General features: G+C 41.7%; 1 protein-coding gene across 2 annotated transcripts in view; it reads right to left on the bottom strand.

Annotated features, from left to right (window-relative positions):
- Positions 1 to 4276: 4276 nt before the first annotated feature.
- SCARA5 (scavenger receptor class A member 5) overlaps positions 4277 to 20114 on the bottom strand; it is an 813283-nt gene continuing 797445 nt past the window's right edge. The window contains exon 9 of one of the 2 annotated variants that reach the window (XM_073673833.1): positions 4277 to 5223. In XM_073673833.1, coding sequence (XP_073529934.1) covers positions 5087 to 5223 — 137 coding nt within the window. In that variant the 3' untranslated portion in view covers positions 4277 to 5086. The remainder of the gene's footprint in view (positions 5224 to 20114) is intronic. The other variant, XM_073673832.1, reaches the window with a different exon arrangement.

The raw sequence follows: 20114 nt of genomic DNA on the forward strand, positions 1-20114 counted from the left end.
ATGAAGCTATTTTTTTCTATTGGATTTTTTTTTTATCAAATTGAATTTTGATCTTATGAAATAAACTATTCACTAAGCTGCTGGTCACATGGACCCAGGACAAAAACGCAGCGTCGAGGACCTAAAAAACAGGATATGCTGGATGGTAAGCAAACAAGTGAAGCAGCAGGGCTCACTGGGAGCCACAGAGCTAGGAATTTAAACAAACACTAGAGAGCAGGTGAAGGGTTAAATGGCAGGTCTGAACCAGTCCCTAGATAGCAGTTTGAAATGCATGCAGCAAACAATGGGTTAAACGGCAGGTAGCAGTTGGCGCAGAATGCAGAAACCAGAGAAACTTGCAGAGATGACTGCAGGGTAATGTCAACAGTCTCTAAAGGCAGTTTGTAATACTTTCAGCAGTTTATCGGTTAACCAGCAGGTCTGAGGAGCATTACATGCAGATTGCAGAAAACACAGGAGATTACAGCAGAAGATAGACTGAGGTATAACAAGGAAGCAGTGAAACTCGACATGGAGCAGAGCAAAGAGCGTCAGCCACAGGGGAAGGCTCAAACCTTGAGTCAAGACAGGTGTGTAATATTTGACCCCGCTTTAAATTTTTGCAACATTAGACTTTTATTAGTTAATACTGTATGGGTAAACAAGTAGATATATAATTCCTTGCACAAATTCATATCCCTAGGTACAAAGCTGGAATTCAGTTGGAGATCTCATCAAATGGCTGCAGTTCAATAACATCCATCACAAGTCTCCGAAAGAAAAATAAGGCTCAGTATGTCCTATACACGTTCTGCAAGCGACGACAGTGATGTAATTAAATTCGAGTAAACTGTTTTGGAGGTATGACATCCATTGGGGAATTATTTTTTGTAAACCAGCTGCTCCGAGCTGACCACAAACGTCTCACTGTACCCAGAATATTTGGTCACGGTTGGCCAAGCCAAGGAGGCATTAGACCAATAATAACATGCAGATACATCACTGGTACAAAAACATTGCTTACATCTGTTCTATTTTCTGTAAAAGTCTGAGTAGCAAAGAAGGTATTTACCTCGAAGGCCGTGCACTCTGTGGATATACGTGAAATGATAAAATATGCCAAGAGCTTAACATCTGCCACCTTACTATTACTGATGAAAAATGCTTATGCACCAATAATACCACCACACAGTGAGTATATAGCGGTAGATAGCAGCTCTAGACACCATATAAGACATTACCGTACAGGTATATCCATAGAATCACAGATGAAGTCTCCTCTGATTGTAGTTATTTCCTTTCTTTCCATCCAGCCCAGACCTCTATGACAACTTCCTCCAGGAAACACTTGTGTTTGCAATTACCGTTTTCCATCTCCAAACTTCACATCCTGCTGAACACACAATTCTGTGTCTGTTGCTGGCAGCCATAAGTTGCCCACATAATGGCACTTGTCACTCAATAGTTGGCTTCTCAAAAATATCATCACATAGACAGCAGCCCCTATATATAATAGTGCCAAAAAGGGCCAAAGATACTGATTGTGCACCAAACAATAAAAGTATAATGTTTTGTACCCCACAAACTTTTTAATGCCTCTAAACAGTAAATGGTACTATTCTTAATGCCTCCCATAAAAGTGCCTCTAGAAAGTAATATTGCCCCTATGAAGCCTCGAAAAAGTAATAAAGTACCCCCTTAAAGTAACAATTCCCCTATGGGCACTCTGTAAAGTAGTAATTACCCCTTTCTGTCTTCCAGACATTATTAATGTGTAGAGTTTTCCCAATATGGTCTGTAAATGGGATTGGGGTAAGCTTTGGTTGTTGTGTATGTAGCAAACCCCTTTAAAAAGAGATGAAGGAATACCATATTACATAAAATAGGATGTAGTGGCCCTCGATGGTAGAGTGGCTCTCCACTCAGGGATAACTGTCACTGGTGTGTCAGGTCGCTCTTGATCCGGCTGTAGAAGGTCAATGCACTTGGTATTGCAGACGCCTTCTTGATTCCCTCATCTCTGTAGTATAGTTATATACTACTTCTTTTAGGACCCAGAAGCGACTTCCACCTTCTGCTGCTGATTGACACACCCTTGATGGGTAGCTAAATAGTCTCAGTTTCTCCAGAAAGTTGCCAGTGATAGTTCTATGTACCTCTGTGTAGGCTTGGTGCACCAGCAGTCGGCTAGTTTCTTCTCTGGTGACCTTGGAGGACAGTTGGCATTATTTCTTTGGTGTCTGCTCAAGCTAAGTGTATCCCCTTTGTTGTTTACCTTGTTGTCTTTAATTCATAGTAGGGCCTGACTAGTGCTGACTCTGTCCCCTCCCTATATAGGGACAAGCTCTAGGGACATTGAGGGCTTAGGTTCCTGCTCGGCGATAGGTGAGGAACCTATATAGGGACGGTAGGGTAGGCAGGGTGATATTAGATCTGCCTAGGGGTATCCACTCCCCCTTTCCCTAGTGTATGGGCTTCCTCCTCCTCTTCGCTTCGCGTTGAACTTAGTCTTTCCCTCACCTTGCGTGACAATGATGCAAGGATGAAGAAGTGCAAAGAATCGGTTCAACAGCCTCATTCACATATAGGCAACAAACTTGATGGTTACAACCATCTCACAGGAAGCAACAAGTTGATTTGGACACAGATCCTCCTTCTCTTTGTCACTTAGTGCTAATCACCACCTCTCTCACCTCTATTGGCGGCATTGCCCTGCAGGAATTTGGAGTTGTCCACTTTGCATAATCTTGTAGTCCATACTTCAGTTATCATGTCACAATTCTTCTCACTCGGGCACCAGTTTACAAGCCATGTCTGGCCTGAAACTCCTTCTTCCATACTTCATGGTCCTGATTAAACCCTTTAGTGCAGCTCAGTATGTGATGCTACTCATCCCCACTTGCTATCTAGCTGTGGCGCAGGATTTTCCCTCTGCATCGCTTCTCTCGTTTTCCTAAGTCGTTTGAAAGTGTCTGACTTGTACTAAAGTAAATGTTCTGGCTTATAAGCCTTCTGATATTCAACATAGAATATAAGGATACAAAATCCTTTCTATTGTAGACAGCACTGCTGCCAATCATTGAGGTCAGCCGCATGTGCTATCTACATCAGTATAACTGCTCAGCTCATTGATTGGCTGCAGTGCGGTTAACATGCCGTAACCTCTGCAGCCAAAGAACAGAGTCCATGACAGTGATAGAGACAGAGCGCTGGACCGGGAGAGGGTAAGTAGAGCTTAATTTATTAGTTAGTATATAACTGATCCTATGGGCTAAAAATACTCCTCCCCCTGCTTTGTTAAAGTGGTTGTCATCTTTCGAGTAATCAGAAGCTATATTTATTTTGTAGGCAGGACATCTTGTACTAGGCAATGGGCATCTTCGGAGTCGGAGCACAAAATAGTCATATCTTTCCCAGTAAACAAATCAATTTTGGAACAAATCAAGCCAGACATGTCACTCGGAGCAAGGATGACCAAGCTACGACTTGCCTATGTTGGACACATCATATGAAGAGGGCGATCACTGGAGAAGGACATCATGGTCTGAGGAATTGAAGGAACAAAGCGAAGTGGAAGACCAGCAACCCGATGGCTGGATACAATTAAGATAATGGTGGAGAAGACCTTGGTGGACCTATCTAGGCTTGTACAAGATCGATCTTCCTAAAGAGCGTTCATCCATCAAGTCGCCATGGCTCGAGATCGAGCTGAAGGCCATTAAATAATAATGATAGTTTTTCATCCAATGTCTGTATGTAAATACACTAACTGACTATGTGTGATAGAATAAACTCATATAATCACTTTACTTCCTGACTTGTAGATCAGGATGTAATAGAGGCAAATCCAATAACCACTAGACCACCAGGACTAATATGAAAAAAAAAAATGGCCACTGGGTTAAGAACTATCAAGAATGAACGCTGGCTTACTAAAATGTAATACTGAGCAAATGAATCACAAGGTATTGCCACCAGGACACCAGGAATAATAATGATGGGATTACTGGACCACCAGGGATGTATACTAAACTAAATCAATGTAAGTCCATAAAGAAGAGCATTTCTGTCTATGGGCACTAAATATGTGGATCAACAGGGGTGCAAAAGAACCACTCGACCACCAGGAATGGCTGACGTAAGAAGGATACTGTACAACTGGATCACCTGGAAGAAAAGCTATACGATATTTTGCCATTTTACCATTTTGATGAAACAGAAGGATTACCGTAGATACAGCAGTTCGATCTAAATAATGACAGGACAAGGGGTTCATAAAAAATGTTCTTTACTTTATTCCATATAATCACATTATCGCTGCATATTCCTCAGTATATAGTCTCGATTTGGCTCGGAAACATCTTCCCTCTGCACGAGCGACGGAAGTAAAAGACAAAAGAAGCTGTACCACGACCATACGGCCATACGACCATACGGCTGCCCACCACTGCGCCCTACTCCCTTCCCCGCTTGAGATAATATAGTCCTTCTATGGTCTTTGGTTTTCCATTAGTTTTCAATACATGAAAGTCAAAAAAAGAGAAAAGCGCAAAAAAAAAGAAACGTTCCTCAGATAAAACAAGTAGAGTAACTATCTGCTCAGTATTTTTTTGGTTCAGTTTTTTTTATGCATAGTGCTCAGTATTGCTTGCTAGGTTCTTGATAGAGGGGGCGATAAACGTCTTATATGTTGTATTTTACATGTAAATGGCGCTTTTTGTAGCTTAGCGTCAGCACCTCGAACCTCAGCCTTCATCCGTACCGATATAACCCAGTAGGTGCCATAACACTAAACGTGGAGAGGCTCCACCACACTGGGCACCATTGGCCTGGACATGGTTTCCCCAGATAATAGCAATGTGCCCTCTCTGAATATTTCCTTGGCGGCTTCATAAACAATAAATGGGATTGGAAGCGTTGAACGTCTTTGTTTTCCTCCTTATGAGCCTGAAGACAGTGAAGAAGCAAAGTCTCATCCAACGGTCGTCTGTAAAGGTCTCTCCGCGATGCTCGGGCCAAAAGACACAACATAAGATGCGGTGACTCTCCACGATTGGATCTGACGTCTCCATGATCAAGGTTCCAGTGTCTTCCACCTCGTTGCTCACTGTTTGATACAGGTCACACCGGCATCTTCCGCGTGGCCGCAGTTGGTTTTGCCCCAGGTGGAGAAAATGCACTGTAGGAGGGACTCTTCGGTTCCTTTACAGGCAACGTCATCCATCCAGATGCGTCCAGTGCCTACAAAAACAAAAACATAATTCACTGCTTATTCTTTTCTTGATGGTCGAGGGAAAAATACAATAATTAAACATTTTTCAAAAAATCTCTCTAAAAAAATGACTGGACGGATGAAAATCGGGGACCCTCAATGTCCTCTGTAATAAAGCAGTTACTAAAGTGTTGAGAGACGTTAGAAGCTTATTCACCCGTGTACTGACGGCCTGAGAACAAGAACTTATAACACCATTACAACACTTGAGGAATATATTATCCCTGTACTGTGACATCACTGTGTGTATTATCCCTGTACTGTGACATCACTGTGTGTATTATCCCTGTACTGTGACATCACTGTGTGTATTATCCCTGTACTGTGACATCACTGTGTGTATTATCCCTGCACTGTGACATCACTGTGTGTATTATCCCTGCACTGTGACATCACTGTGTGTATTATCCCTGTACTGTGACATCACTGTGTGTATTATCCCTGTACTGTGACATCACTGTGTGTATTATCCCTGTGCTGTGACATCATTGTGTGTATTATCCCTGTACTGTGACATCACTGTGTATTATCCCTGTACTGTGACATCACTGTGTGTATTATCCCTGTGCTGTGACATCGCTGTGTGTATTATCCCTGTGCTGTGACATCATTGTGTGTATCATCCCTGTGCTGTGACATCATTGTGTGTATTATCCCTGTACTGTGACATCACTGTGTATTATCCCTGTACTGTCACATCACAGTGTGTATTATCCCTGTACTGTGACATCACTGTGTGTATTATCCCTGTACTGTGACATCACTGTGTGTATTATCCCTGTACTGTAACATCACTGTGTGTATTATCCCTGTACTGTAACATCACTGTGTGTATTATCCCTGTACTGTAACATCACTGTGTGTATTATCTCTGTACTGTGACATCGCTGTGTGTATTATCCCTGTACTGTGACATCACTGTGAGTATTATCCCTGTACTGTAACATCACTGTGTGTATTATCCCTGTACTGTGACATCACTGTGTGTATTATCTCTGTACTGTGACATCACTGTGTGTATTATCCCTGTACTGTGACATCACTGTGTGTATTATCCCTGTACTGTGACATCACTGTGTATATTATCCCTGTACTGTGACAACACTGTGTATATTATCTCTGTATTGTGACATCACTGTGTGTATTATCTCTGTACTGTGACATCACTGTGTGTATTATCCCTGTACTGTGACATCACTGTGTGTATTATCCCTGAACTGTGACATCACTGTGATTATTATCTCTGTACTGTGACATCACTGTGTATATTATCCCTGTATTGCGACATCACTGTGTGTATTATCCCTGTACTGTGACATCACTGTGTGTATTAATTATCCCTGTACTGTGACATCACTGTGTGTATTATCTCTGTACTGTTACATCACTGTGTGTATTATCTCTGTACTGTGATATCACTGTGTGTATTATCCCTGTACTGTGACATCACTGTGTGTATTATCCCTGTACTGTGACACCACTGTGTATATTATCCCTGTACTGTGACAACACTGTGTATATTATCCCTGTATTGTGACATCACTGTGTGTACTATCCCTGTACTGTGACATCACTGTGTATATTATCCCTGTACTGTGACAACACTGTGTATATTATCCCTGTATTGTGACATCACTGTGTGTATTATCTCTGTACTGTGACATCGCTGTGTGTATTATCTCTGAACTGTGACATCGCTGTGTGTATTATCCCTGTACTGTGACATCGCTGTGTGTATTATCCCTGTACTGTGACATCACTGTGTGTATTATCTCTGTACTGTGACATCACTGTGTGTATTATCCCTGTACGGTGACATCACTGTGTGTATTATCTCTGTACTGTGACATCACTGTGGGTATTATCTCTGTACTGTGACATCACTGTGTGTAATATCCCTGTACTGTGACATCACTGTGTGTATTATCCCTGTACTGTGACATCACTCTGTGTATTATCTCTGTACTGTGACATCACTATGTGTATTATCCCTGTACTGTGACATCACTGTGTATATTATCCCTGTACTGTGACATCACTGTGTGTATTATCCCTGTACTGTGACATCACTGTTTGTATTATCTCTGTACCGTGACATCACTGTGTGTATTATCCCTGTACTGTGACATCACTGTGTGTATTATCCCTGTACTGTGACATCACTGTGTATATTATCCCTGTACTGTGACAACACTGTGTATATTATCTCTTTATTGTGACATCACTGCGTGTATTATCTCTGTACTGTGACATCACTGTTTGTATTATCCCTGTACTGTGACATCACTGTGTGTATTATCCCTGAACTGTGACATCACTGTGATTATTATCTCTGTACTGTGACATCTCTGTGTGTATTATCCCTGTACTGTGACATCACTGTGTGTATTATCCCTGTACTGTGACATCACTGTGTGTATTATCCCTGTACTGTGACATCACTGTGTATATTATCCCTGTACTGTCACATCACTGTGTATATTATCCATGTACTGTGACAACACTGTGTATATTATCCCTGTATTGTGACATCACTGTGTGTATTATCCCTGTACTGTGACATCACTGTGTGTATTAAGTATCCCTGTACTGTGACATCACTCTGTGTATTATCCCTGTACTGTGACATCACTGTGTGTATTATCCCTGTACTGTGACATCACTGTGTGTATTAAGTATCCCTGTACTGTGACATCACTCTGTGTATTATCTCTGTACTGTGACATCACTGTGTGTATTATCTCTGTACTGTTATATCACTGTGTATTATCTCTGTACTGTGACATCACTGTGTGTATTATCCCTGTACTGTGACATCACTGTGTTTATTATCCCTGTACTGTGACATCACTGTGTGTATTATCCCTGTACTGTAACATCACTGTGTGTATTACCTCTGTACTGTGACATCACGGTGTGTATTATCCCTGTACGGTGACATCACTGTGCGTATTATCCCTGTACTGTGACATCACTGTGTGTATTATCTCTGTACTGTGACATCACTGTGTGTATTATCTCTGTACTGTGATATTACTGTGTGTATTATCCCTGTACTGTGACATCACTGTGTGTATTATCGCTGTACTGTGACATCACTGTTTATTATCCCTGTACTGTGACATCGCTGTGTGTATTATCTCTGTACTGTGACATTGCTGTGTGGATTATCCCTGTACTGTGACATCACTGTGTGTATTATCTCAGTACTGTGACATCACTTTGTGTATTATCCCTGTACTGTGACATCACTGTGTGTATTATCCCTGAACTGTGACATCACTGTGTGTATTATCCCTGTACTGTGACATCACTGTGTGTATTATCTCTGTACTGTGACATCACTGTGTGTATTATCTCTGTACTGTGACATCACTGTGTGTATTATCCCTGTACTGTGACATCATTGTGTGTATTATCTCTGTACTGTGACATCACTGTGTTTATTATCCCTGTAGTGTGACATCACTGTGTGTATTATCCCTGTACTGTGACATCACTGTGTTTATTATCCCTGTACTGTGACATCACTGTGTATTATCCCTATACTGTGACATCACTGTGTGTATTATCCCTGTACTGTGACATCACTGTGTGTATTATCCTTGTACTGTGACATCACTGTGTATATTATCCCTGTACTGTGACATCACTGTGTGTATTATCCCTGTACTGTGACATCACTCTGTGTATTATTCCTGTACTGTGACATCACTTTGTGTATTATCCCTGTACTGTGACATCACTGTGTGTATTATCTCTGTACTGTGACATCACTATGTGTATTATCCCTGTACTGTGACATCACTGTGTATATTATCCATGTACTGTGACATCACTGTGTGTATTATCCCTGTACTGTGACATCACTGTTTGTATTATCTCTGTACCGTGACATCACTGTGTGTATTATCCCTGTACTGTGACATCACTGTGTGTATTATCCCTGTACTGTGACATCACTGTGTATTATCCCTGTATTGTGACACCACTGTGTGTATTATCCCTGTACTGTGACATCACTGTTTGTATTATCCCTGTACTGTGACATCACTGTGTGTATTACCCCTGTACTGTGACATCACTGTGTGTATTATCCCTGTACTGTGACATCACTGTGTATTATCCCGGTATTGTGACATCACTGTGTGTGTTATCCTTGTACTGTGACATCACTGTGTGTATTATCCCTGTACTGTAACATCACTGTGTGTATTATCCCTATACTGTGACATCACTGTGTGTATTATCTCTGTACTGTGACATCACTGTGTGTATTATCCCTGTACTGTGACATCACTGTGTATATTATCTCTGTATTGTGACATCACTGTGTGTATTATCTCTGTACTGTGACATCACTGTGTGTATTTTCCCTGTACTGTGACATCACTGTGTGTATTATCCCTGTACTGTGACATCACTGTGTGTATTATCCCTGTACTGTGACATCACTGTGTATTATCCCTGTACTGTGACATCACTGTGTGTATTATCCCTGGACTGTAACATCACTGTGTGTATTATCCCTGTACTGTGACATCACTGTGTGTATTATCCCTGTACTGTAACATCACTGTGTGTATTATCTCTGTACTGTGACATCGCTGTGTGTATTATCCCTGTACTGTAACATCACTGTGTGCATTTTCCCTGTACTGTGACATCACTGTGAGTATTATCCCTGTACTGTAACATCACTGTGTGTATTATAATAATAATAATAATAATAGTTTATTTTTATAGCGCCAACATATTCCGCAGCACTTTACAAATTTTAGGGGGGACTTATACAGACAATACAGAATAAGCATATCTCATATCGAACGGAGTGAGGGCCCTGCTCGCGAGCTTACAGTCTATGAGGAAGTGGGGGAGACACAAAAGGTAAAAAGTACATATATTGTATAATGCAGCCTTGATATACTGAATAGGATAAATAATAATACATGGACTGGTCGCCAGCCAGTATGTGTGCAGTCCTGACAGAGGCTTTTATGTGCATGGTTGGTTTGAACCCGAAGTTGAAAAAGATTTTAATATGGGGGAAAGCTGGGATGGACAGAGTGTGTTTAGGTGATACGCCAGTCTAAAGAAATGTGTTTTTAGGGTTCGCTTGAAACTGTGGGTATTGGTAATTAATCGAACTGTCCTGGGTAGTGCATTCCAGAGAATTGGCGCAGCACGCGAGAAATCTTGGAGACGGGAGTGGGAAGTTCGGATTATGGAGGATTTTAGTTTCAAGTCATTTGCAGAACGGAGGGCACGTGTAGGGTGGTAGACTGAGACAAGGGAGGAGATGTAGGGGGGTACTGAAGCATGGAGCGCTTTGTGGGTAAGCGTGATAAGTTTAAAACGAACTCTATATTGGATGGGCAACCAATGCAATGACTGGCACAGGGAAGAGGCATCTGAGTAGCGGTTGGCGAGGAATATGATCCTGGCTGCTGCGTTCAGGACGGATTGGAGAGGGGAGAGTTTAGTAAGAGGGAGACCGATTAGTAGAGCGTTGCAATAGTCAAGACGAGAATGAATAAGAGCGACAGTAAGAGTTTTTGCCGAGTCAAAGGTGAGAAAAGTCCTGATTCTTGAGATGTTTTTGAGGTGTAGATGACATGAACGAGCGAGTGATTTGATGTGAGGAGTGAAAGAAAGATCTGAATCAAAAATGACCCCAAGACAGCGGGCTTGTAGCTGGGGAGTAATGGTTGAGCCACAAACGGAGATGGCAATATCGGGCACAGGTAGATTAATGGAGGGAGGAAAGACGAGGAGTTCAGTTTTTGACAGATTCAGTTTTAGGTAGAGGGAGGACATAATGTTAGACACAGCAGAAAGACAATCACTGGTCTTTTGTAGTAATGCTGGGGTGATGTCTGGAGCAGAGGTGTATAATTGGGTGTCATCAGCATAGAGATGGTACTGAAAACCGAATCTACTGATTGTTTGTCCAATAGGAGCGGTGTATAAGGAGAAAAGAAGGGGGCCTAGGACTGATCCTTGAGGAACCCCGACAGTAAGAGGAAGGAGAGAGGAGGAGGAGCCGGCAAAAGACACAGAGAAGGAGCGGTCAGAGAGATAAGAGGAGAACCAGGAGAGAACCGTGTCCTTGAGGCCAATAGTGCGGAGCATAGTGAGGAGGAGCTGGTGATCCACAGTGTCAAATGCTGCAGAGAGATCCAGGAGAATCAGCAGGGAGTAGTGACCATTAGATTTAGCTGTTAGTAGATCATTAGAGACTTTAGTGAGGGCAGTTTCAGTAGAATGTAAAGAGCGGAAACCAGATTGTAAAGGGTCAAGAAGAGAGTTGTCTGAGAGATAGCGGATTAGACGGGAGTGGACCAGGCGTTCCAGGAGTTTAGAGATAAAGGGAAGATTGGAAACAGGTCTGTAGTTGGCCGTGCAGTTCTGGTCGAGGGATGGTTTTTTAAGTAATGGTTGTATGCTGGCGTGTTTAAAAGAAGAGGGAAAGATACCAGATGAGAGGGAAAGGTTGAAAATTTTAGTTAGGTGAGAGGTGACAGCTGGAGCAAGGGACTGAAGGAGATGTGAGGGAATAGGGTCGCTGGTGCAGGTGGTAGGGCGAGAAGATGCAAGGAGCCTGATCACTTCATCTTCCGTGACTGGTTCGAAGTCAGAAAATGAGCAAGATACAATGTGGCGGGGGGGAGCATGCATAACATTTGGGGATTGGGAGAAAATTTCCTGTCGGATATGGTCAATTTTTTCTTTGAAATAGTTAGCCAGATCGTCAGCGCTGAGGTCGGTGGTCGGGGCCTGTGCTGTTTGATTGAGGAGAGAATGAAACGTGTCAAAGAGTCGTTTAGGATTATTGGAAAGTGAGATGATGAGGTTGTTAAAGTAGGTTTGTTTGGAGAGGTGAAGGGCAGAGTTATATGTTTTCAGCATAAATTTATAGTGGAGGAAATCTTCGGGCAGATTTGATTTTCTCCACAGCCGTTCAGCGCACCTGGAGTACCTCTGGAGAAGACGTGTTTCAGGCGTGTGCCAGGGTTGTCGCCGTCTATGCCGAATTGTTCTTTGTGTAGGAGGTGCGGCTTCATCCAGGGCGCATAGCATTATTTTGTTATAATGCTTCAATGCAGATTCGGGACATGAGAGGGAGGAGATTGGGGCCAATGATGATTGCAACCTTTTTATAAATTTCTGGGTGTTAATGGCGCGTAAATTTCTATAAGTGTGGACGGTGGGAGTGTCTTGAGTAGAGTCACAGTTCTTGACAGAGAATGAAAGAAGATTATGGTCAGAGAGTGGAAGGGGAGAGTTAGTAAAGTCATGTACTGAGCAAAGCCGGGAGAAGATCAGGTCCAATGTGTTCCCGTCCTCATGTGTAGGAGAATTAGCAAGCTGTGAAAGGCCGAAGGAGGAGGTTAATGATAAAAGATGCGTGGCAGATGGGGAAAGAGGATCGCCAATTGGGATGTTAAAGTCTCCCATGATTATCGTGGGGATGTCGCAGGATAGAAAATTTGTAAGCCAGGCAGCAAAGTGATCCAGGAATTGACGGAGGGGACCTGGGGGGCGATAGACAACCGCCACTCGCAGGGAGAAGGGCCGGTAGAGTCTGACTGTGTGGGCCTCAAAGGACGGGAAGATAAGGGAGGGTACAGGGGGGATAACCTGAAAAGTACATTTTGTTGAAAGAAGCAGACCAACACCTCCACCTGATCTGTTGTCAGGTCGCGGGGTATGAGAGAAATGTAGGCCACCATAGGAGAGAGCTGCAGCGGCAGTGGTGTCCGACTGCTGGATCCAGGTTTCAGTGAGAGCCAGAAGGTTGAGGGAATTAGAGAGGAAAAAGTCATGGATGTAAGAGAGTTTATTACAAGCTGAGCGTGCATTCCAAAGGGCACAGTTGAATGAGACAGAAGATATGCAGGGAATATTAATGAGATTAGCAGGGTTTCTGAATGTAACAGGGAAAGAGTTAGTGTTATTATTACTGGAGGGTCCTGGGTTGGGAGAAATATCACCTGCGACTAATAGAAGGAAGATACAGAGAGTGAGCAGATGATTGAGTGATTTGTGAGAGCGTTTCCTGCGTTGTATGGTGGGAATGAATGGATCTGCGTGGTATAACATTGTGAAGAGAGCATGACAACTGTACATAGGAGAAGAGAGGAGTGAGGGATTAATATGGATGAAGTGTGCCGCATTTGTGGGAGAACGGTGAATGTGGATGATTGTAGCAACCAGAAAATAAATGGCACAGATACAAATGGTGAATACTGTTTGCCAAAAAGATGACCTGTAAGCAAGTTTGTTGGTTTGTCTTGCATGTCTTACCTGTCTCCTGCCCTGTCCAACTGCCATTTTCTAACTGCCAGGGCACTTTGCTAAATTATGCATAAATGCTATATGCATAAATGCTGCCCCTTAACTAAGTCTCAATATATAGGGACGTATCTGCTTAGATCTGCACAGATTTAACTCATTAACAATCAATCACTAGCTTAAAAGACAACAGGAGACCATAAAGTGCAGGGAAAAAAAACAAAACAAAAAACAGACTAGTAAACTCGGCATGGATCAATTATCCCTGTACTGTGACATCACTGTGTGTATTATCTCTGTACTGTGACATCACTGTGTGTATTATCCCTGTACTGTGACATCACTGTGTGTATTATCCCTGTACTGTGACATCACTGTGTATTATCCCTGTACTGTGACATCACTGTGTGCATTATCCCTGTACTGTGACATCACTGTGTGTATTATCCCTGTACTGTGACATCACTGTGTGTATTATGTCTGTACTGTGACTTCACTGTGTGTATTATCTCTGTACTGTGACATCACTGTGTGTATTATCCCTGTACTGTGACATCGCTGTGTGTATTATCCCTGTACTGTGACATCACTATGTATTATCCCTGTACTGTGACATCACTGTGTGTATTATCCCTGTACTGTAACATCACTGTGTGTATTATCCCTGTACTGTGACATCACTGTGTGTATTATCCCTGTACTGTAACATCACTGTGTGTATTATCTCTGTACTGTGACATCACTATGTGTATTATCCCTGTACTGTGACATCACTGTGTATTATCCCTGTACTGTGACATCACTATGTGTATTATCCCTGTACTGTAACATCACTGTGTGTATTATCCCTGTACTGTGACATCACTGTGTGTATTATCCCTGTACTGTAACATCACTGTGTGTATTATCTCTGTACTGTGACATCGCTGTGTGTATTATCCCTGTACTGTAACATCACTGTGTGTATTTTCCCTGTACTGTGACATCACTGTGAGTATTATCCCTGTACTGTAACATCACTGTGTGTATTATCCCTGTACTGTGACATCACTGTGTGTATTATCTCTGTACTGTGACATCACTGTGTATTATCTCTGTATTGTGACATCACTGTGTGTATTATCTCTGTACTGTGACATCACTGTGTGTATTATCCCTGAACTGTGACATCACTATGATTATTATCTCTGTACTGTGACATCACTGTGAGTATTATCCATGTACTGTGACATCACTGTGTGTATTATCCCTGTACTGTGACATCACTGTGTGTATTATCCCTGTACTGTGACATCACTGTGTATATTATCCCTGTACTGTGACATCACTGTGTATATTATCCCTGTACTGTGACAACATTGTGTATATTATCCCTGTATTGCGACATCACTGTGTGTATTATCCCTGTACTGTGACATCACTGTGTGTATTAATTATCCCTGTACTGTGACATCACTGTGTGTATTATCTCTGTACTGTTAGATCACTGTGTGTATTATCTCTGTACTGTGATATCACTGTGTGTATTATCCCTGTACTGTGACATCACTGTGTGTATTATCCCTGTACTGTGACACCACTGTGTATATTATCCCTGTACTGTGACAACACTGTGTATATTATCCCTGTATTGTGACATCACTGTGTGTACTATCCCTGTACTGTGACATCACTGTGTATATTATCCCTGTACTGTGACAACACTGTGTATATTATCCCTGTATTGTGACATCACTGTGTGTATTATCTCTGTACTGTGACATCGCTGTGTGTATTATCTCTGAACTGTGACATCGCTGTGTGTATTATCCCTGTACTGTGACATCGCTGTGTGTATTATCCCTGTACTGTGACATCACTGTGTGTATTATCTCTGTACTGTGACATCACTGTGTGTATTATCCCTGTACGGTGACATCACTGTGTGTATTATCTCTGTACTGTGACATCACTGTGGGTATTATCTCTGTACTGTGACATCACTGTGTGTAATATCCCTGTACTGTGACATCACTGTGTGTATTATCCCTGTACTGTGACATCACTCTGTGTATTATCCCTGTACTGTGACATCACTTTGTGTATTATCCCTGTACTGTGACATCACTGTGTGTATTATCTCTGTACTGTGACATCACTATGTGTATTATCCCTGTACTGTGACATCACTGTGTATATTATCCATGTACTGTGACATCACTGTGTGTATTATCCCTGTACTGTGACATCACTGTGTGTATTATCCCTGTACTGTGACATCACTGTGTATATTATCCCTCTACTGTGACAACACTGTGTATATTATCTCTTTATTGTGACATCACTGCGTGTATTATCTCTGTACTGTGACATCACTGTTTGTATTATCCCTGTACTGTGACATCACTGTGTGTATTATCCCTGAACTGTGACATCACTGTGATTATTATCTCTGTACTGTGACATCTCTTTGTGTATTATCCCTGTACTGTGACATCACTGTGTGTATTATCCCTGTACTGTGACATCACTGTGTGTATTATCCCTGTACTGTGACATCACTGTGTATATTATCCCTGTACTGTCACATCACTGTGTATATTATCCATGTACTGTGACAACACTGTGTATATTATCCCTGTATTGTGACATCACTGTGTGTATTATCCCTGTACTGTGACATCACTGTGTGTATTAAGTATCCCTGTACTGTGACATCACTCTGTGTATTATCCCTGTACTGTGACTTCACTGTGTGTATTATCCCTGTACTGTAACATGACTGTGTGTATTATCTCTGTACTGTTATCACTGTGTATTATCTCTGTACTGTGACATCACTGTGTGTATTATCCCTGTACTGTGACATCACTGTGTTTATTATCCCTGTACTGTGACATCACTGTGTGTATTATCCCTGTACTGTAACATCACTGTGTGTATTATCTCTGTACTGTGACATCACTGTGTGTATTATGCCTGTACGGTGACATCACTGTGCGTATTATCCCTGTACTGTGACATCACTGTGCATATTATCTCTGTACTGTAACATCACTGTGTGCATTATCTCTGTACTGTGACATCACTGTGTGTATTATCTCTGTACTGTGATATCACTGTGTGTATTATCCCTGTACTGTGACATCACTGTGTGTATTATCCCTGTACTGTGACATCACTGTTTATTATCCCTGTACTGTGACATCACTGTGTGTATTATCTCTGTACTGTGACATCACTGTGTGTATTATCCCTGTACGGTGACATCACTGTGTGTATTATCTCTGTACTGTGACATCACTGTGGGTATTATCTCTGTACTGTGACATCACTGTGTGTAATATCCCTGTACTGTGACATCACTGTGTGTATTATCCCTGTACTGTGACATCACTCTGTGTATTATCTCTGTACTGTGACATCACTATGTGTATTATCCCTGTACTGTGACATCACTGTGTATATTATCCCTGTACTGTGACATCACTGTGTGTATTATCCCTGTACTGTGACATCACTGTTTGTATTATCTCTGTACCGTGACATCACTGTGTGTATTATCCCTGTACTGTGACATCACTGTGTGTATTATCCCTGTACTGTGACATCACTGTGTATATTATCCCTGTACTGTGACAACACTGTGTATATTATCTCTTTATTGTGACATCACTGCGTGTATTATCTCTGTACTGTGACATCACTGTTTGTATTATCCCTGTACTGTGACATCACTGTGTGTATTATCCCTGAACTGTGACATCACTGTGATTATTATCTCTGTACTGTGACATCTCTGTGTGTATTATCCCTGTACTGTGACATCACTGTGTGTATTATCCCTGTACTGTGACATCACTGTGTGTATTATCCCTGTACTGTGACATCACTGTGTATATTATCCCTGTACTGTCACATCACTGTGTATATTATCCATGTACTGTGACAACACTGTGTATATTATCCCTGTATTGTGACATCACTGTGTGTATTATCCCTGTACTGTGACATCACTGTGTGTATTAAGTATCCCTGTACTGTGACATCACTCTGTGTATTATCCCTGTACTGTGACATCACTGTGTGTATTATCCCTGTACTGTGACATCACTGTGTGTATTAAGTATCCCTGTACTGTGACATCACTCTGTGTATTATCTCTGTACTGTGACATCACTGTGTGTATTATCTCTGTACTGTTATATTACTGTGTATTATCTCTGTACTGTGACATCACTGTGTGTATTATCCCTGTACTGTGACATCACTGTGTTTATTATCCCTGTACTGTGACATCACTGTGTGTATTATCCCTGTACTGTAACATCACTGTGTGTATTATCTCTGTACTGTGACATCACGGTGTGTATTATCCCTGTACGGTGACATCACTGTGCGTATTATCCCTGTACTGTGACATCACTGTGTGTATTATCTCTGTACTGTGACATCACTGTGTGTATTATCTCTGTACTGTGATATTACTGTGTGTATTATCCCTGTACTGTGACATCACTGTGTGTATTATCGCTGTACTGTGACATTACTGTTTATTATCCCTGTACTGTGACATCGCTGTGTGTATTATCTCTGTACTGTGACATTGCTGTGTGGATTATCCCTGTACTGTGACATCACTGTGTGTATTATCTCAGTACTGTGACATCACTTTGTGTATTATCCCTGTACTGTGACATCACTGTGTGTATTATCCCTGAACTGTGACATCACTGTGTGTATTATCCCTGTACTGTGACATCACTGTGTGTATTATCTCTGTACTGTGACATCACTGTGTGTATTATCTCTGTACTGTGACATCACTGTGTGTATTATCCCTGTACTGTGACATCATTGTGTGTATTATCTCTGTACTGTGACATCACTGTGTTTATTATCCCTGTAGTGTGACATCACTGTGTGTATTATCCCTGTACTGTGACATCACTGTGTTTATTATCCCTGTACTGTGACATCACTGTGTATTATCCCTATACTGTGACATCACTGTGTGTATTATCCCTGTACTGTGACATCACTGTGTGTATTATCCTTGTACTGTGACATCACTGTGTATATTATCCCTGTACTGTGACATCACTGTGTGTATTATCCCTGTACTGTGACATCACTCTGTGTATTATTCCTGTACTGTGACATCACTTTGTGTATTATCCCTGTACTGTGACATCACTGTGTGTATTATCTCTGTACTGTGACATCACTATGTGTATTATCCCTGTACTGTGACATCACTGTGTATATTATCCATGTACTGTGACATCACTGTGTGTATTATCCCTGTACTGTGACATCACTGTTTGTATTATCTCTGTACCGTGACATCACTGTGTGTATTATCCCTGTACTGTGACATCACTGTGTGTATTATCCCTGTACTGTGACATCACTGTGTATTATCCCTGTATTGTGACACCACTGTGTGTATTATCCCTGTACTGTGACATCACTGTTTGTATTATCCCTGTACTGTGACATCACTGTGTGTATTACCCCTGTACTGTGACATCACTGTGTGTATTATCCCTGTACTGTGACATCACTGTGTATTATCCCGGTATTGTGACATCACTGTGTGTGTTATCCTTGTACTGTGACATCTCTGTGTGTATTATCCCTGTACTGTAACATCACTGTGTGTATTATCCCTATACTGTGACATCACTGTGTGTATTATCTCTGTACTGTGACATCACTGTGTGTATTATCCCTGTACTGTGACATCACTGTGTATATTATCTCTGTATTGTGACATCACTGTGTGTATTATCTCTGTACTGTGACATCACTGTGTGTATTATCCCTGTACTGTGACATCACTGTGTGTATTATCCCTGTACTGTGACATCACTGTGTGTATTATCCCTGTACTGTGACATCACTGTGTATTATCCCTGTACTGTGACATCACTGTGTGTATTATCCCTGGACTGTAACATCACTGTGTGTATTATCCCTGTACTGTGACATCACTGTGTGTATTATCCCTGTACTGTAACATCACTGTGTGTATTATCTCTGTACTGTGACATCGCTGTGTGTATTATCCCTGTACTGTAACATCACTGTGTGCATTTTCCCTGTACTGTGACATCACTGTGAGTATTATCCCTGTACTGTAACATCACTGTGTGTATTATCCCTGTACTGTGACATCACTGTGTGTATTATCTCTGTACTGTGACATCACTGTGTGTATTATCCCTGTACTGTGACATCACTGTGTGTATTATCCCTGTACTGTGACATCACTGTGTATTATCCCTGTACTGTGACATCACTGTGTGCATTATCCCTGTACTGTGACATCACTGTGTGTATTATCCCTGTACTGTGACATCACTGTGTGTATTATGTCTGTACTGTGACTTCACTGTGTGTATTATCTCTGTACTGTGACATCACTGTGTGTATTATCCCTGTACTGTGACATCGCTGTGTGTATTATCCCTGTACTGTGACATCACTATGTATTATCCCTGTACTGTGACATCACTGTGTGTATTATCCCTGTACTGTAACATCACTGTGTGTATTATCCATGTACTGTGACATCACTGTG

This window comes from Phyllobates terribilis, unplaced genomic scaffold (genome assembly GCF_046119375.1).
Source record: "Phyllobates terribilis strain yellow unplaced genomic scaffold, ASM4611937v1 Scaffold_3__8_contigs__length_932513732, whole genome shotgun sequence".
Taxonomy (NCBI): Eukaryota; Metazoa; Chordata; class Amphibia; order Anura; family Dendrobatidae; genus Phyllobates; species Phyllobates terribilis.